The sequence below is a fragment of the Anomalospiza imberbis genome, chromosome 16, assembly GCF_031753505.1.
Source record: "Anomalospiza imberbis isolate Cuckoo-Finch-1a 21T00152 chromosome 16, ASM3175350v1, whole genome shotgun sequence".
Taxonomy (NCBI): domain Eukaryota; kingdom Metazoa; phylum Chordata; class Aves; order Passeriformes; family Viduidae; genus Anomalospiza; species Anomalospiza imberbis.
In genome coordinates this window covers 16,394,562-16,412,435 of record NC_089696.1, presented here as the reverse complement: position 1 = coordinate 16,412,435, position 17,874 = coordinate 16,394,562, and the positions used below count along the sequence as shown (strand labels likewise).

The 17,874-nt window shown below is 54.2% G+C and overlaps 1 protein-coding gene across 1 annotated transcript; it reads left to right on the top strand.

Moving 5' to 3' along the window:
• Nucleotides 1-53: 53 nt before the first annotated feature.
• On the top strand, nucleotides 54-11,211 carry SCNN1G (sodium channel epithelial 1 subunit gamma). The gene is made up of 13 exons (XM_068207376.1): nucleotides 54-198; nucleotides 385-709; nucleotides 1,487-1,781; nucleotides 2,212-2,405; nucleotides 2,793-2,896; nucleotides 3,456-3,619; nucleotides 6,352-6,450; nucleotides 7,581-7,698; nucleotides 8,187-8,265; nucleotides 8,343-8,400; nucleotides 8,743-8,804; nucleotides 9,000-9,075; nucleotides 9,477-11,211. Exons 1-13 carry the CDS (start codon nucleotides 168-170, stop codon nucleotides 9,864-9,866), a joined length of 1,995 nt encoding a protein of 664 aa, XP_068063477.1. The 5' UTR covers nucleotides 54-167; the 3' UTR covers nucleotides 9,867-11,211.
• Nucleotides 11,212-17,874: the final 6,663 nt, after the last annotated feature.

Genomic DNA, 17,874 nt, shown 5'->3' with positions numbered 1-17,874 from the left:
GGGCACCCCGCGCAGCCCCGGCCGCCGCCGTGGGGCGGCGCTGCGCGGCCGCGCAGCGGGGCGGAGGGGGCAGGCGGGGCGGTCCGGGGCGGGGCGATGGCGGGGGTAGGTACCGGGGCGGCCGCCCGCCGCCCCATCGGCAGCGGCGCCGGGACTGGGAGAGGAGCATGGCGCCGCCGGGCCCGGAGGGCGGCCGAGGTGAGGCGCGGCGAGCGCGACCCCCCGCCGGGTCGGCCGTTCCGGGGATCAAACACCGGGAAAGGGGTGGGATGGCGCCTGACGCCTCCGGGCGGGACGGGACCGGACCCTGCCGCCGCGCTGTGCCGGGGCGGCGGGCGGGCTCCGATCCCCCAGCCGCCCCCTCAGTGCCCGGTTCGCCCGCAGCGGCCGCCACGGCTCCCGGTAAGAAGATCACGGCGCGGCTGAAGCGGACGCTGCCGGTGCGCGGCCCGCAGGCGCCCACGCTGAGCGAGCTGATGCGCTGGTACTGCCTCAACACCAACACGCACGGCTGCCGCCGCATCGTGGTGTCCCGCGGCCGCCTGCGCCGCCTGCTCTGGATCGTGCTGACCCTCAGCGCCGTGGGGCTCATCCTCTGGCAGTGCGCGGAGCTCCTCAGGAACTACTACAGCGCCTCGGTCTCCGTCACCGTCCAGTTCCAGAAGCTGCCGTTCCCCGCCGTCACCATCTGCAACATCAACCCGTACAAGTAAGGCTCGGGGAGCTGGCGGGAGGATGGGAGCCCTGCTCAGCACCAGATTCCTTCCCGAGCTCGTCCCGGTGCTCCTTGTCAGCACTTTCCCTACTGTGGGTTTTCCCTGTAGGGCACCCGGTGTGTCACATCCCCCGCCGTGCCGTGTGGCCTGCACTCTCACCCCCTCGCTGCTGCCTGCTGACCTCGGCTCGGTTCATGCCGCTTTCTGCTCCAGACAGTCCCTGTCAGCTCTTTGGCTCTCTTCAAATTCCCTTCTTCCCAGGACCAAAGTTCCAGGATTACAAACAGCGTCATCTCCTAAAAAATGGAAAGGGCACATCTCTCACTCCTCTCTTGCTTCTTTCTTTCCTAATGGGAGATTTTGACATGATTTATCAACAATACTTTTTCTCCTGTCAAATCGTGCTTTTGCTCTCTGTTCTGCTGGCAGATTTCCACTCCGGTCCCCATGGGGATCCAGCTCTTTGATGAGCTTCACGGATGAAGTCTTATTTCCACATACTCTGCCTCCTCAGACTTCCTAACATAAGGAGCTTGAGAGTCTTGGGAAAACTTTCTCTGTAGTTCAGTCTGCTCTGCTTCCTGGGGTCCTTGCTCCAAGATCTCTCCATGGATAGAGCTGTGTCTGCCCTCACTGATGTGAGAACCTGGTGTGAGACCTCCACAGGGAATTGTGTCCCAAGCCGTGGCATCCACAGTGCAGCAGGCAGAGCACTGCAGCTGGGCAGTGAGGTGGGATGGGATGTCACTGTCACGTTGTCTCCCGTGCAGGTACAGTGCCATGAAAGAGTATTTGTCTGAATTGGACAAAGAGACAAAAAAAGCTTTGGAAACTTTCTATGGATTTTCTGAGGGCAAGTCCAAGGTGCGCCGGTCGGTGGATGACTGGAACAGCACAGGGAGCGACTTCTTCGAACAGATCCCTCTGCTGAAGGTCGAGGACTTCTCCAGGACAGCAACTGACCTGCACAGTGGGCAGAAGAGGAAAATAGAGGGAAGTGTCTTTCACAAGGACTCGTCCATCGTGAACTCGGGCGATTCCAATGACATCATTGGCTTTCAGCTGGTGAGTGTCACTATGCCCTGGCCAGCAAGTTCCCTGTGGGGCAGCAAAGGGCTGTGTTGGGGTCAGTGTCCCTCTGGCAGGTTTTATTGCCTGCTCAGGTGGCTTTGCAGTGCACAGTGGTGAAGAGCACCCTGTCTGCTCTTCTGCCTAAGCCTCCGTGGCTGCTGCAGATTCACCTCCAGAGAAGTACCTTCCTGAAGTCTCCCCAAATAGTGTCAGTGTCATCTGTGACCTTTCTTTTGGTCCTTAAATATTTGATCATATCACTTAGCCCTGCATAAAAGGTCTTTGATGCCCACTGTAACTTCATGCATGGTTATTTCTGTGAGAGAGAAACACTATCAGATGTACAATCATTAATATACAGCTGCCTTGTAGAATCCCTGATTTCAGTCCATCTGAAATGCTTCTTCCCCTCTGTTCTTGTCAGTGTGATGCCAACAACAGCAGCGAGTGTGCCCTGTACACATTCAGTTCGGGTGTTAACGCCATCCAGGAGTGGTACAAGCTGCATTACATGAACATCATGGCACAAATTCCCCTGGAGACTAAAGAAAAATTGAGTTATTCTGCGGAGGACCTTCTACTGACATGTTTCTTTGATGGCCTATCTTGTGACAAAAGGTCAGTGCACAGAAAATTCCTGCCATCTTAACAGCTTATTTCCAAGTCCATAATATGTAGGAATGAAATATTCGGTATTTGCTGAATTCCAGCAGGAGCCACTGCTAGTTCTGTGAATCTGCCTCCCCCATGCTATTAACCCCCATTCCCACATTAAAACTTCGAGTTTCCATCTCCTGAAATATTAAACTAGATCCTACTGCCATGTAGTTTCAAGTTACTCAGAAAGAGACCCACATCTTTCAGCAAAATTAACTTCTTGAAAAGAAGTAAAAAAACCCCCATGCAGTCCCGGTCTGTCTCTGTCAAAACCAAAGTCCAAATGTGCTGCCTTTCTCCCACAGACAAAACTAACATAACAATGTTATGTTATTCAATTTCTTCCAGGCACTTCACTCGTTTCCATCACCCCCTCCACGGCAACTGCTACACCTTCAACAGCGGCGAGAGCGGGACCATCCTGAGCACCTCCACGGGCGGCAGCGAGTACGGTGAGTCCCCTTTGCACACCTGGGCTGTTGCAGGGCCCTTTGCACACCCATGGTGTTGCAGGGCCCTTTTCACACATATGGTGTTCTGGGGCCCTTTGCACACGTGTGGTTTTCCAGGGCAGTTTGCAGAGGAACTGTTTGATAACAAGTGGTTCAGCAAACTGGATCCTGCTGGAGCGTGAGCAATGTGTTGGCTGTAGATGTACAGGCTGATTGGGGAAATGCCTGTTTGAACTAGTGCAAACTCTTGCCCGAGAATACAGATAATATCATTGCATCACTAATGTTTTCCAGCTGAAATTACTGCTGCCCAGTTATATAACTTTTTGAAGTGAGTTCCAGCCACGTTCTCAGCAGATGTTATTTGTTTGCTGTACTCAGTACCACCAAGGGATGTTACTGGCTGCAGGTGTCTTGGTCTGGCTGGACAGAGGCTGTGCTTGGCTGTTACAGTTCTACTTAAGGCCAGATAACATGAAACAAACCGAGCTGCCCTCCCTGACCAGAAGACGTGGCTCTAGCTCCTGGTGTAACTTCCTGCCTTGTCTCTGTGGTTCAGGATTGCAGGTTGTTCTGTACATCGACGAAGCAGACTACAACCCCTTCCTGGTGACGTCCACAGGAGCCAAGATCATGGTCCACGACCAAAACGAGTATCCCTTCATTGAAGACATTGGCACAGAAATTGAGACTGCAGCAGCCACCTCCATAGGGATGCACTTCGTAAGTGGCAACAATCTCGTTTTCAGGCACACCTTTGCCTTGGTACAGCTGTAAATAGGAACTGATGGGGTGGTTTCAGAGAGCCAGCTGCTCGAAGGTTTTTAAATACCTCCCACTCAGCAGCTGAAGTGCCCTGAAGGAAATCCTGTGACAGCACTTTTCTGAAAAATAGGCCGTGGGAAAATCAGGTCTTTCTAAACCAAACTGGCCTGGGATATTGTTTGTTCTCCCTTTTCTTCCACCCCTTGGCTTTCCAGGGGATTTTTGGTTTTGTTTTCACAGCAAAATCCACAACCAGAGAAAAGTGTTGTCAAGTGCCTCCTTTGGCTTTAGCAATGGGCAGGGAGTATCCTCCCACGAGGGTCCCGGGCAGAGGAGCCAGAGCTGGAGCTGTGGGTCCCCGCGTTGGGGTCGGGTCCTTAGGAATGGTGACAACACAACCCCTTGAACTGTTTTGTGAATGTAAGCCTCATTTTGCTGGTTTTCTCTCTATCCCAGCAGTAAAAACGCCCCCGTGGGCAGCGGCTTTGCTTTTGCCAGCTGTGAGCAGAGACGGAGAGCTGCAGCTCCTGCTTTCCCCATTTAGTGTAGTTCAGAGGAGGCATTTGGCCAAAGGGCGTTGGGCGCAGCAGTGAAAGCTGTGCCAGGTCCCCTTTCATCTGGATGGGCTGTTAAGTGAACACTTCAGCTCTGCCTTTCTGGTGGTCTGGTGGAGCATCAGCCATCCTGCTTATCTGGGTGTGCCGCATGGTGATAGGCCCTGCATTAGAAAAGACATTAAAAGAGGGCTGATGTTTTACAAAATGCAAATAGTTAACTGTCTTCCAGCTGTCTGGAAAACTGGCTGCATCTCCTCGGTCAGTCATGACTGAGAGGTTTGGGAACCAGGATGGTGTGAGGACACAAGTCTCTCAAGACTCTTTGTCACCATCACCGTACAGAGATGGTCACACAAGACAGAGTCTCAGTATTTAATGTAATATGTTCCCAGCACAATAGGGTTGAAATTTTGCTAATTTTGCTGTAGTATAAAAAACAAGATTGGGCACATCCTAATGTTTGTATATAAAAGATTTGTCATGAGGAAGGGATCCAATTGCATCCTCATGAGGCAGCCAAAATAGAAGCTGGATACAATTTCTGGTCTCAGAACAAAAGCTGGGGATCACTGTCCTGCTGGGAAAAGACAGCTCCAGAGAGCCTGCTGCGTGGTGGGGGTCAGGTCAGGGCTGCAGAGGTGCCAGATCAGTGCTTGTCCCCACATGCAAGGTCACGAAGGAGGACACAGCAGCTGTGTCCCACACAGTGCTGCTTGCTGGGCTCTGAACACAGCATCAGTGTCTGGTTATTGCTCATGGCTTTCTGCTGGGTGCTCTCTCCCCCACCTCCAAAATATTCCAAGATGTTTGGCATGCAAACAAGGCATTGATTGGTCAGAGTTACAATGCTTTAGTTAAATAGTTTGGAAATTATTTCAGTACCTGAAGGAACAAGTAAGTTTTGTAGGAGCATAAGCCACAAGAAAATAATTCTATACAAAGGATCGATCATCTTGGAAGCCCCAGGAGCAGACTGAGGTAGTGTCTTGGCACTACATTGGATGTGGAATGTAAAAGCTGGTTTCAGTCAGTTTTCAGAAGTAATGCATCTCTAGTACTGGAATCCCATATTTTCCTCCAAAGAGAGATTTGGGCATCTCTAAATGTGTTGACTTGCATGATACTGGCCCAGAGCCTTCTCTTTGCTGTAGTCAAAGTGGTGAAGTATGTTCCTATCAGGTGTGGCTTCAGGAGCTGCATTCGGTGCCTTAGGGGTTATGAGCCTTTATCAGGTTCCTGCTAGATTGATCCTTTGTACAGAATTTTTTATTCTAATTTTAAACTCTGTAGAGAAAGACTCGTGAATAGATTCTTAAATGGATGTTTCTTGTGGTTCCAGGCCACTCTATTGTAAAGTGGATAATTACTGCGGAAAGATAGCAGGGGCTGAGGGAGGTAAGGCAGTCTGCAGGAAGTGGGCCATGGAGCTGGAATCAGATTTCGGGAATTTGAGGGCTCCCAGCCCTGGTTTCACAGAGCTTGCAGGCACAGACTTGGCATGTCAGAGCACCTTGCCCTGGGCAGAGATTGTGGAACAGGAATAGTCATTAGCATTTGAGAGGAAGGGTCAAAGCAGCACCTGGAAAAAGGTTTGAGGGGGACAAACATTTGATTTAGAGTGGATTGAGAGAGGTGCTGTTGAGCACTAGTGGAGCCTCAAGTGCTGTTTACCCACAGCACAGGAGCAGCCAGTGCAACAGCAGCTCAGGCAGGTGGGGATCCTCACAGAAAATAACCCAAAACCCCTTGTGTTCTGTGTCCCTCAGAACACAAACGTCCAGAGTAAAGGACACATGGCCTCTGAGACTAGGAAAGAACATGCATATGGATTACTCTTTTTTGAAAAGTCCTCATTGCCATGATTATACCACCTTGCATTCCTGCAGAAGGTTTCCAGGAAGACGGCAGAGAATCCCACCAGAGCAGGTTTTTTTTTTGGGAAGCAGATATTAGAGACAAAAAAACCCTTGTTTTGACAAGGGATAGACAAATCACTTTAGGTAGCAAAAGGTAAACATTTTATTCAAAGCTACCTTATCACTTACAGTTTCAGAGTTGAGATAAAGTGTCACAGAATCCTTTGGTTTTCCTGTGAACTCCAAAACCACAAGTTTTTTCTTTTCCGTTTCTCAGACTCAGTCTCGCAAGCTGAGCAAACCCTACAGTGACTGCACAGAGACAGGAGCTGACATACCCGTGGAAAATCTCTATAACAAGAGCTACTCACTCCAGGTAAAGCCATTACATTTGGGTTTATCAGTTGCTTGAAAACTACCTGCAGGAAAAGCTTTATAACAGTCCGTGGTTCAGGACCTGAGACTGGGAACAGTCTGAGCACAGGGTTGTTGCTTTTACCACTGATGTAAAATCCAACTTTTATTCCTAAGTGGTTGCTGTTTGAAGTTCCCTCAGGCACCCTGTTAGATAAAGAGAGAACATGAGCTCATTAGGCAATTTTCAAGCAATGTGAGACTGGAAAATATTGGCCAAGTAAAGGTTGCAGCTTAGTAACCCTTGAAGCCAGAAATTGTGACCTTTAGGACTCCAAGAATAACAGAAACCATCTAATCAGTATCCAGATAGCAGGATGTTTGTTTACAGAGTAAGTTTCCACTAATTTTGCATGGTTTCTGTAATTGGGTCCTCTTGGAGAGTGTCAGTTGTTCTGGCACTCTCCACTTGAAGAATTGTACTTACATTAGCTGCTGCCTGCTACAAAGTCCAGGTCCAGGCTGAATTTTTGTTTTATGGGAAATATGAAATCTGCTGTGGTGTAGTGCCAGGTAGGATCACCCAGACATTATCTCGGGTTTTTAATAACAGTACTTCACCGAAACTCAGTGCTCAGGAGGGCTGGGACTGAGACCAAAAGGCTTGACTGGGATTTAAAAGAGAAGTTCTGTTCCTGCATGTCCCAGTGTTTCAGCACAAGCCACAGCTCTGGTGCCCTGTTAATCCTCCCAGCTTCACCTCTCTTAGGCACCAGCAGGGTTTGCTGCAGTGAGTCACTTCCCACACCTAGTTAGTGATTCATGGGCCACGTGCCATGGCAGTCCTAAAACCCTCTCCTTGACTCTGTAAGGAGCAACTGCAACACTGAAGCTTTTGGCAGCTACAGGGGAAGTGGGGGCATTCATAGAACTCCCATATATGTAATCCTCCGAGAAGATTATATTCTGGTTCTTTTGCACTAGAGCCTCAACCCTCCAGCATACACCGTGTTTCTATTCACTCACAGCAGAGCCTGAAGGCCCAGGGAAACAGGGTTCCCATCCCACTGCTGTTGTCATATGCAGGATGTTTTTAGGTGCACAGGAGCCTGGAGCTGCCTCTTAGCCCCCAGCTCTGCTTTTTCTCCCCAGATCTGCCTGCACTCCTGCTTCCAGAAGGCCATGGTGGACTCGTGTGGCTGTGCCCAGTACGCACAGCCCTTACCCGCTGGGGCCGAGTACTGCAACTACAAGAAGAACCCAAACTGGAGTTAGTATTGGAGCACCTCTGGCACTGCATGTGCCTCAGCTGCCAGTCCTGTCCCCTGCACCCCAGTGTCCCTGTCACACAGCCCCCTGTACCCAGCACCCCCAGTGTCCCTGTCACAGCTTCTGCACACCCAGTGTGCTGGGATGAGGCAAATCTGCCTTAACCCACTTAAGCCCCCACACCCAGAGCCAGAAGTGCCTCCACTGCTCACACTGACTGGTTTGTGAAACTTCCCCTGATGGCTTGTCACCCGTGCCCACCACAGAACAGTCGAGTGGAGGGCTTGACCAGGTGTGGCAGTTTTCATGCCTATATCAAGTGACAGCCACTTCTCAAGAGTCTTTTGCAATATTTATAGGGTAAATCTTTTTATCCCCACCATGTAGGCGATGGCCAAAAAGGCCACCTATGCCCCAGATGTCCCACTCCAGCCCAGGTAGCAGGTTTTCTTTCTGGCTTCTCACACACATCCTGCTCCTCCCCTGCAGTGTACTGCTACTACAGACTGCATGAAAAGTTTGTGAAGGAGCAGCTGGGCTGCCAGCAGATCTGCAAAGACGCTTGCAGGTAAGTCCTTGCCACAGCCAGAGGTAAATGTGCGTGGGAGTTGGAGCTCACGAGTGACATCCTGCCTCTCTCTGCAGCTTCAAGGAGTGGGCGCTCACCACCAGCATTGCTCAGTGGCCATCCATCGTGTCAGAGGTCAGTCCCCAGTTGCACTCCACCAGAACAGCAGCCTGGCACCAAGGCATTGAGTAACCCCAGAGGCTCAGCACAAAAGCAGGAGGCCCTGGGGTAGTCAGTAGCATTCAGTGATACTACTCCCAGAGACCAGTCTGTAGTGTCCAGCTCAGGGCTTCCCCTCCAGGACTTCACCATTAAACTGAAATTTGTCTTGGGACATCCCCTTGGGCTCGGCTGGCCTGTCACACACTCAGTTCTGGTACCCATACTAGCCCAAGGAGGTGTGGAGCACGAGTCCCTTCCCAAGGGTCTCTGCACAAGAACCTGCGGCTAGAGCAGCATTTTCTGTCTGTTCTCCAGGACTGGATGCTCCGAGTTCTCTCTTGGGACAAAGGGCAAAAACTCAACAAGAAGCTGAACAAGTAAGTCCCCCTGTGTGTTCCTGCCTTGCACCTCCAGCTCTGATACGATCTTGGCAGCCCTAATGATGGCAATTGGGGAAAAAGCTCCCTTGGAGCAGCCCAGCCCTACTGGTCCAACTGGTTATTTGCATAGTTTTTCAGTATGTTTCATGTTATTGTTTTACTAAATCCTCTGCCTGCCTCCTTCTTCCCCAGGACAGACCTTGCCAACCTCATGGTGTTTTACAAGGACCTGAACGAGAGATTCATTTCGGAGAATCCTGCCAACACGGTGAGTGAGCATGCTGATCCCTACTCCCAGGAGACGCAGTGCTTCCTCCCACACAGGCTGGAAGCTTTCACCTGCCCAGGGGAGCAATCCCACATGGGCAGGGGCAGGAAGCTGATCTCAGATATGCACCTCTGGGCCGGTCCTGCCCTTTCCAGCTCTTACCACGGGCCATGTCTCTGCCTGTCCAGCCCCGAGCCCTGTGCAGGGGCTGCACAGCAAGCTCAGCTCCAAGCTCCTTCTGAAGCTGAGCCAAAGAGAACAACAGCAGAGATGGGCCCACTGCATTTTTGGGAGTGCTGAGCAAGCCCTGGGTGCCCCGGCTCTGTCTCCCTGCCTGCTGTGATGGCACCGTGGACACGTGCCTGTTGCAGACCCTAACCTTGTGCTCTCTGCTTTTCCAGCTCGTCATTCTTCTGTCCAACTTCGGGGGCCAGCTGGGCCTGTGGATGAGCTGCTCCGTGGTGTGCGTCATCGAGATCGTGGAGGTGTTCTTCATCGACTCGCTGTCCATCGTCACGCGGCACCAGTGGCAGAGGGCAAAGAAGTGGTGGAGCGGGCGCCAGCGGGGCGGCGCGGGCAGGGCGCCGCAGGCCGGCGACCTGGAGAGGCAGGGCCACGACAACCCCGCGTGCATCGACGAGGACCTGCCCACCTTCACCACGGCCCTGCGCCTGCCGCTGCCCCAGGACAGCCCCCTGCCCAGGACTCCCCCCCCCAATTACAGCACTTTGCGCCTGGAGACGGCCTTCACAGAGCAGCTGCCCGACACGCTGGAGCTCGGCCAGCACTGACACCGGTCACCCACCCACCCGCGAGCCCCAAGAGGTGGGTGCTGGACCCACGCGTCCGGGGCGACAGGCGCCGATCCACACAAGCACTGAAGGGCTGTCAGGTCAGACCCTTACTCAGGGATTGAACTGGCAGGCAAAGCTGCCCTGAGCAAAGCTCAGACACAAAAGCCAAGGGCTCAGAGACATTAGGAGCTTCAAGCAACATCAGTTCTCAAGTTAATGATGGCAAGGAGATGGCCGGAGCAGGATGTGGTACTAAGCTGGGATGTCTCACCAGGCAAAGGCACGCATTAGCCACCAGCTGCACACACCCCATTGCATGTGGGCAGGAATTGCTCCACAGCAGCAGATTGATGCCACATGGAGCATTAACACTAATTGCTCTCTGCTGTGTGGCTGGACTTGTGGGAAAAACCCCAGGCTGTCAGGAGTCCAGGATGGCATTTGTAGGAAGGGCATGTCAGGGGCTTGGGTAAAGCACAAAACAGCATAAAAGGAAAGCTCTCACTTGAATTTTCATTAGAAACCTAATTCCAGTGGTGGCCTGAGGAGCTCTTTTCTTGTGAGATAAAAAGCCAGGACAACCAGAAATGGACTTGTAGAGCAAGTTAATACACAACTGGGGTAGGAAAGCCCGAGTCATCCCCAAAGAATCATCTGAAAGGGCATGAAATCCAATTTGGAGCACAGTAATGAAGTGCATCCTCTGCAAGCTTGTTCCATTCCACATCACTCAGGCAGCCCTTAAACATAACTTCCAAGGAGCTCATTAAATTACTTCCCAGAAGCCTCACAAGGAGTTAGCTGGCTGCTCTTTTCCTGCTCAGCCCCAGGTAAGGGCTTCCTCCTGCAGCCACCCAGTTCCCCCGCTGCCTGCCCTGGAGCTGGCAGTGCCTGGAGGAAGTTTCGCCCCACCTGTACCTCATCCACCTTGCCCCCACGCACTCCCGTCCACAAAGCAGTGTCAGCACCCACGTTTTACCTCCTGTGCCGCTCCCCCCGGGGCCAGGGGCTGCTGCCTGTGCAGCACAGCCACGAGTGCTCCTGGGGGAGCTGGGGCAGCGCCTTCCCCACGCCCCCAGCTCCCTCCTGCCCTCAGCTCCCTGTGGAGATGAGCAGCAGAGCCCACCCCACACTGGCTGTTGGGGTCTGTAGGGCCAGAGCCATGCAGAGCATGTGAGGGGTGTCTGAGTGGAAGAGTCTCTCCTTTCCTTTCTCTATGACCTTATTTTATGGAGGACAGTGAGAAGCCAGAAAGGTTCTTTAATGTGCAATAAAACCTATTTTAACTGAATTATTTAAATATATGATAAACTGAAAAAAATAAAGATATATTTTTGAGTAACTGCTTTGCCCTTTTTCATTTTTAAATCACCACTGTATGAGTTAGTTCCCTGCAGGCATCCTAAAGAGCTGAGGGGACTTGTCTCTGCCTGCCCAGGGGCTGTAGGTTCTCAGCAGGGCCAAGCCTCTCAGCCAGGTACCCCAGACCTCTCGGCAGAGATGGAGCAGGGGGGTTCTGTGGGATCCAGCTCAGGAGCAGGCAGGAGGAACACGGGGTGCAAGCAGAAACAGTGAAAAGGCCTTTCACAAAGCAATGTTAACCAGCAAGAGACCAAAACCACTGGAACTTCAGGTGTCCCCAGGCAGCTCCACACCTGAGCAGTCCCTTGGAGGCCACAGGAGAAGTGGGAAGCAGATCTGCCTCAGCCCCTAGTCCACTGGGAGAGGTGCTCTGGGCAAGCCATGGCTCATCCCCATCACCTCTAACAGCACCAAATACCAACTCATCGTGACAATCTTGCCCCATGGGCAGCAGTGGCAGAACAGATTGGAGCAGAACCAAGCAGCCCAGGGAGCCCCACCTCCCCTTGGTGTTACAGGCATGAGCTGTCCCCCCAGCTGCAGGGACAGGAGTAACAGCAAAGTCCAGAGCTAAGGAACACCTCACCACAAACTCCTTCCTTGCCAGCTTGGTGGTGCTGGCACAGGAGCTGGGTTGGCCCCATTACACCTGGCTGAGGACCTGCCTTCCAAGGCAGAGGGGTCAGTGCCCCCGGCTGCCACGGAGCACAGCCTGCCGGGCACACTGGGGGCCTCACCTCCCGGGGAAAGCAAGCAAACACCACAAATATCACCACAGCTCGTCCATTCCACATCTGTGCCTGCATGTGCAGCAGCACCTAAGAGACCACAGCTCTCCACAGGGTCTGGTCACATCTGCAGTGCTAAGGAGAGGCTGCCCATGCTCAGTTTGATGCTGGTACTGTTCCCTCCTCACTGCTGAGCTACTCCTGAGTTTCTTCTCCCCCTCAGACTGCTCAAGCACTTCTGCCCACCCCCAGCAGCCCTCAGAGCTGGGTTAAATCAGTGAGTGCTAATCATGCAATCAGCCCCCTGACAGGAGGAAATCCCCCAACCCCTGCCCACTGGCAGCTGGCAGAGATCGGGATGGGTCAGGGGTTTGTGTTTCTAAAACCTCTCCAGAGCAAAACAAAACCTTGGAAAATAAACAGTGGTGCCGACCCTGCACGAAAGCAGGTGTAGGACTGGTCAGATTTTATACCAAGAACTGCAGTTCCAAAAGGGGGAATATCCTTTGAGGGAGAACAAGGCTGCTAACCTGCAGTGGTCCAACAGCAGAAATGTCAGGGCTCTCCCACTGAAAACCCAGGATATGTGTCCTTACAGGTGCTTTTTTTTTGGGAGAACACTTGCTTTAAATTCTTTGGAAAAGCACAGGTGTTTGCAGGTGCTGTTTGCAGTTACTCTTGGGGCAGGTGCAACACCTTTTCTCCATGTGTGAGTAACCCTCAGAAGGCAGAGAGCCACGGAGCTACAGAAACGGCTTACTTCATCATGAGTTAAACACTGAACTGTGCTGAACTCCTGAGTCATCTCTAACACAGAAAGCCACTGGGGACGGTCTGAGAATCAGGACTGGCACACGCTAAACATCATAAACCCAAAGGGTCTGAGACACTCAGCTTGGACTTTATGGGAACAGCAGGCTGTAAAATCCAGGGTTCAGCACCATCCCCTGTTCCACTGCACTGGCTCCGGGCTCAGGTGGGAAGCCTGGTCCCCTGCCATGGGGACAGTGCTCCCAGGAGAGCCATGGCAGGCGCTGGGAGCCCAGCCAGCCCCGCTCGGGGCTCCAGAGCAGGCACCCCTCATTCACAGCAGCCCCTTCTTGCCTCCCGTCCCTGGGACACAGCTGTGGCCACAGTGCCCAGCTCTGGGCAGGCATGACAATGACCCCAGACCCCAGAGCCACAGCGCCACAGAGCCACAGAGCCACAGAGCCACAGAGCCAGCTCTGTGGCACCGCAGGGCTGCGGGGAGCAACTGCAGCACCCAAAAACACAGCCAAGGTGCAGGCAGCATGGAGGCACTGCCTTGGCAAGGGACAGGCTGCGGAGAGGTGTTGAAACAAACCTGCGGCAGCAGGTGCTGGTGACTCACGGGAAAGGCTGCCGGCACCGCGGGACCGGCCCTTCGAGGAGAGGAGGCGCACAGGAGAACCTCGCTCCGCTCCTCCACGGCTCCCGCGGCAGCCACGGCCGGGGGGAGAAAGCCAGAGGTGATGGAGGAGCTGTGGGGGGATAGTGGCTGAGGAGGAGGAAAATCCAGCTGCACAGAGAGTTTCTGGATGGCAGGAACCTGCCCGTGTGGGGGTGTCAGCCTGGAGGGGTGACCCCAGCCTCCCTCAGAGTGGAAGGAAGGGGAGCTGCCCAAAGCCGCTCCCAGCAGATGTAGCCAGGCAGCACCGACAGGGTTAAAAACTGCCCAAGTCCGTTCCAGAGAGGTGACATCTGGGTGACATCCAGTGGTCCACAAACAGGTTTGGGAGTTAAATGCCTCATTAATGTAAATGGGGCTGGGCTGGGGAAAGGCATCTCCAGCACATGCCTATGGAAATGGAAAATCCATCCCGGCTCTGAGCCTCTTGCGCTCAAGCCCAGCTCTGGGGAGGCCAAACACGGCTGGACAGTGGGGATGGCTCAATTCTACCCCTTCGCCTCCAGGGCAGGGTGAGCCAGCCCCGGAGCAGTTCCCCACCCCGGACAGCTGGCCGGAGCCATCCCCACCAGCCTAGGCTGTGCTCGGCACTCTGGAAGCATTTTCCAGCAGCCGGAGCATCCCCTGCCAGGCCGGGCTGCGGCAGGGCACTTCCAGCAGCGTGAGTCAGAGTGTGACCCAGGGGTGCAGCAGTTCCCCCACGGTGACATGCCGCGACACGGCCCCACACTAATCCCGATGCCGGCATCTCCCTGCAGCAGGACGGGCCGGGACGTGCGGGGCCCTCGCCAGCCGCCCACGCCCCCTGGCACACGTGGCACCGGGCACGGCTCACACTGGACCCAGACCGAGCAGTGCCCAAGGCAGGAGGGGGAGCAGAACCCCCGGCCAGCTTGGGCATCGCCATCCGAGACGCTGGGCTGAGCCTGCGCTGCCGCCGCAGCCGTGGGCAGCGCTGGGCACGGCCAGCGCCCGTCCCGCTGGCTGGCCACCCCTCTCCAGAGCACTGCGCACCCAGGGTGACCTGGCCCTGGGAAGTGGCTTGGCGGTGAAGGCCCTGGGGGCAGTGGTGCCGGAGGGCAGGGGCTCTCCAGTCCTCCCTGTCCTGGTCCCTGTGGCCTCCCCGCCGGCCCCGCGGGCAGCCATGGCCCCGGGATGCTGACCTGCAGCCGTGCCTGCTCCCTGGCCGGGCTCTAACACAGCCGGGGGTGTAAACAGGGAACCACACCTGGCCCCAGGGCTGTGGACAGAGTGTTCCTGCCCCTCTGTCCTCCGGAATCTTCACCCAAGCCTCGGCACTTTCCTGTAACACTCTTGCACTGCCTTGTCCCTCCCAGTCTTACGCTTCTACCTCGGTTTCCCCTGCAGAAGGAGCTGGGTGGGAGCTGTACCCTGTCGGGACCCGAGCCCCCCTCACTGCTGGGTATGTGGCTGCCGGCCTGCCAGCCCCCCAGGGCCGTGGTGGCACTGTGACCCCAGCAGCCTTGCCCTCGGCAGTGTTCCCACAGCTGTGAGATATAAAGTACACGAGGGGACACTGTGGGGACGAGGGACAAAAACCCAACCCCAGCCTGCAAAGCCCCGAGCAACTGAGCCAGCCAGGCCCCATCCAGCACCAGGTATGGGGTGTGGGACACGGTGTCACATCTCTCTCTTCCACCCATGTGCTTTGTCCAAATGTGTTTCTAGGGATTAAAAACATGTGTTCCCTCTATTTATTCACCTGCAGCAGAGCCCAGCGCCGCCGGCCTGGCGGGATGTGATCACCCAGGACACAGCGGAGGTGGCAGCCGGCTCCAGCCGGGTGAATCACCCTGTTGTCACAACGCCTCTCACTCCAGTGCCGTCCTCCTGGGTTTTAAGACCTTCTCACCCAAGTTTACATAATGAATCCTGAACGGTACAAGCTGTTCCCCTGGGTATACAGGGGTAATCACTCCTGGTCTTGTTATAAATCAGCTCTGGTCTTGTTATAAAATGTCATCAGTCACAAAATAGTTCACATTTGCCCCAGGACATGGGAGGGGACCATAAAGCACCAGCCCAGGGCACCTTTACATTGCTGCATCCTGCTGGAGTCAGGCTGGCACTCCCCGGCCCTAACCAGGGCGGCCGGGGGGTATCCAGAGCACTGGGCTCCACCTGAGCTGCCACATCCCAGGATGCTGGAGTCACAGCAGGAGGGATATTTTTTCCAGTAAACTTGTACAGCGGAAAAGGCAGATGAGCGCAATTAATTCTCAGTCACAATTAGTTACAGAGCTGGTCAGGGGAAACCCCACCAGTGACAAATCATCACAGTGCTTCACTGAACCTGCCCAGTGTCATCTGCGGGTGAACTGGGACTCAGTGCCCAGGTCACCACGCTGAGGCTGAGGAAGCTGGGCCCCAGAGGAGTTTGCCCCATGCCTCCCTCCCTGTAGCCGCAGCTTGGCTGGCAGAGCCAGACGCAGCGGTGCCACGGCCCTGGCACGGAGCGAGCCCTCACTGTGGCCACCGGCCCACCGAGCTGAGCTGTGCCAGGCCAGCAGGAGCCGCGGGGCCCCTTCCCTCCCCTCTCCCGCGGCTTGTAAAACAAAACCAGTCTGGGTTTTACTGCCTGATCTTTGTAACGCAAACACAGGCCAGTTAACAGGTTTTACACAGCTCCGGCACAGGGTGGTTGTGAGATGCTCACTGTCACTTCATGGGGTTTTACTGGTCACAACTAAATGACTCGATCTCATTTAGTGACAGCGTGTCTCTGGAAGTGCACACGGTGAACCTGGCAATTACCGTGCCGGGTGAGCCTGTGCTGGGTGCCCGGCTCCCTGGGCAGGGGCAGGGGCAGGGGCAGGGGCAGGGGCAGGAGAGGGACAGGAACAGGAACAGGAGCAGGAGCAGGAGCAGGAGCAGGAGCTGGGGCAGGGGCAGGGGCAGGGGCAGGAGCAAGGGCAGCCTCCCTGTGCGGGGCCACAGCGTCTGCACCAGTGTTGGGTGGCTGACGGTGCCAGGGACTGATGGGGACCGGTGGGAACTGATAGGAACAAGCACCTCTGCTCTCCATCTGTACATCCAGACCTAACAGCATCCAGCAAAATTCCAGCTGCCTTTGTACCAGCCACAGCCACCATCGAAATATTTTCCTTCCATCAGACATATTTAGGAGCAGTTGATATTTTTGAAACGTGGTGGCTCGGGCAGATGGGGTCACTTTCAGGACTGATTTTCCCCGTGGATCTGGTGTCCCAGCTGTATTTAGCTGCTGTCAGCAGTGCATCATGCCAGCACAACACACCACTGGGAAAACAATGCCTGGGATGCAGGGGAGCTTCCTGTGGCGTTTCAGCTGTGTTTTCAGCAGGAGGTTTTTGCTTATGAAATAAACTTCCTCATAAACAATTGAGAGATGATGGAAAGTCAAGCCAGCTCAAGGTCATTTGGCTTTGCTGGTTGCGCAGCTGATGTTCCGAACCCTGGAACAAAGGCCACCCGCTCCATTTCCAGTGCCAGAGCTGCCAGAGCTGGTAACAGACATTGTTCTCTGGGAGAGCAGTGGCCATAGCAGGGCAATTACTGTGACAGGACAGAGGAACCCGGCAGGTCCTGGTCCATCAAACCTGTTCATTCCAGCTTCCCTTGGAGATACTTCTCAAACACAATCCCGCATTCCGCTCCTGACATAATGGCATGAGGTACACTTGTGCCAGTTAAAAATAAAAATCCCTTTTGTTCCCAAATAACAGAACACGGGGACATTTGGGAAAGTCTGACCAAGTCCTGATTGAACAAGAATCTGCCATTACCTCTCCTAGCAAGAGGCAATCACTCCCCTGTACAATGCTCTGCCCTTAGCACTGATTTATGGTTCCAAGGAGGTTTGTACATGTTCACTGTTCTGTTGTGAGGAGCTGACGTCTCCCACTTCGCTCGAGATGCTCAAGATTTTATCCCCAAATGTGTTTGTACAGCGGTGCTGGGCTGAGGGATCCCAGCCCATGGCACACACTGGGCTGGCCCTGGGCTAGGAGAACACAGAAAATGGGGGGGCATGTCTCTCCAGCCCCCCTGAGGGATTAATTATGGGATCAACAGGAGTCAGCGTGCAAGACACATAATATTGAGATTAAGTCATGAAATCACAAAGCACATGCTAATCACCCTGAAAATCACCGACAGCTGGGCTGGGAGGCAGCAGCTCAGATGGGGCCAGGGCCCTCCCAGCCCTGAAGCAAACAGAAGAGCTGCTTCCATGTTTAGTTCATTCTGTCATTTTATAGAAACAGCGCTCATTTCACCTGGAAAGAGATCATCAAGGTCCAGATCAGTCCATTGGTGCCACTGAGGCAGAGCTCTGCCCCTTCTGTTCGAAAATCAGTATTTTGTCTAGTCCACACTTGACAGGCTCGGGGTGTTCAAACTCCTGCCAGGAGTGTGCCCAGCAGCAGGCAGGGGAGCAAACAGCTGTGAAGGGAGACTTTTTATGGAAAAAAAAAAAAAAATTAAC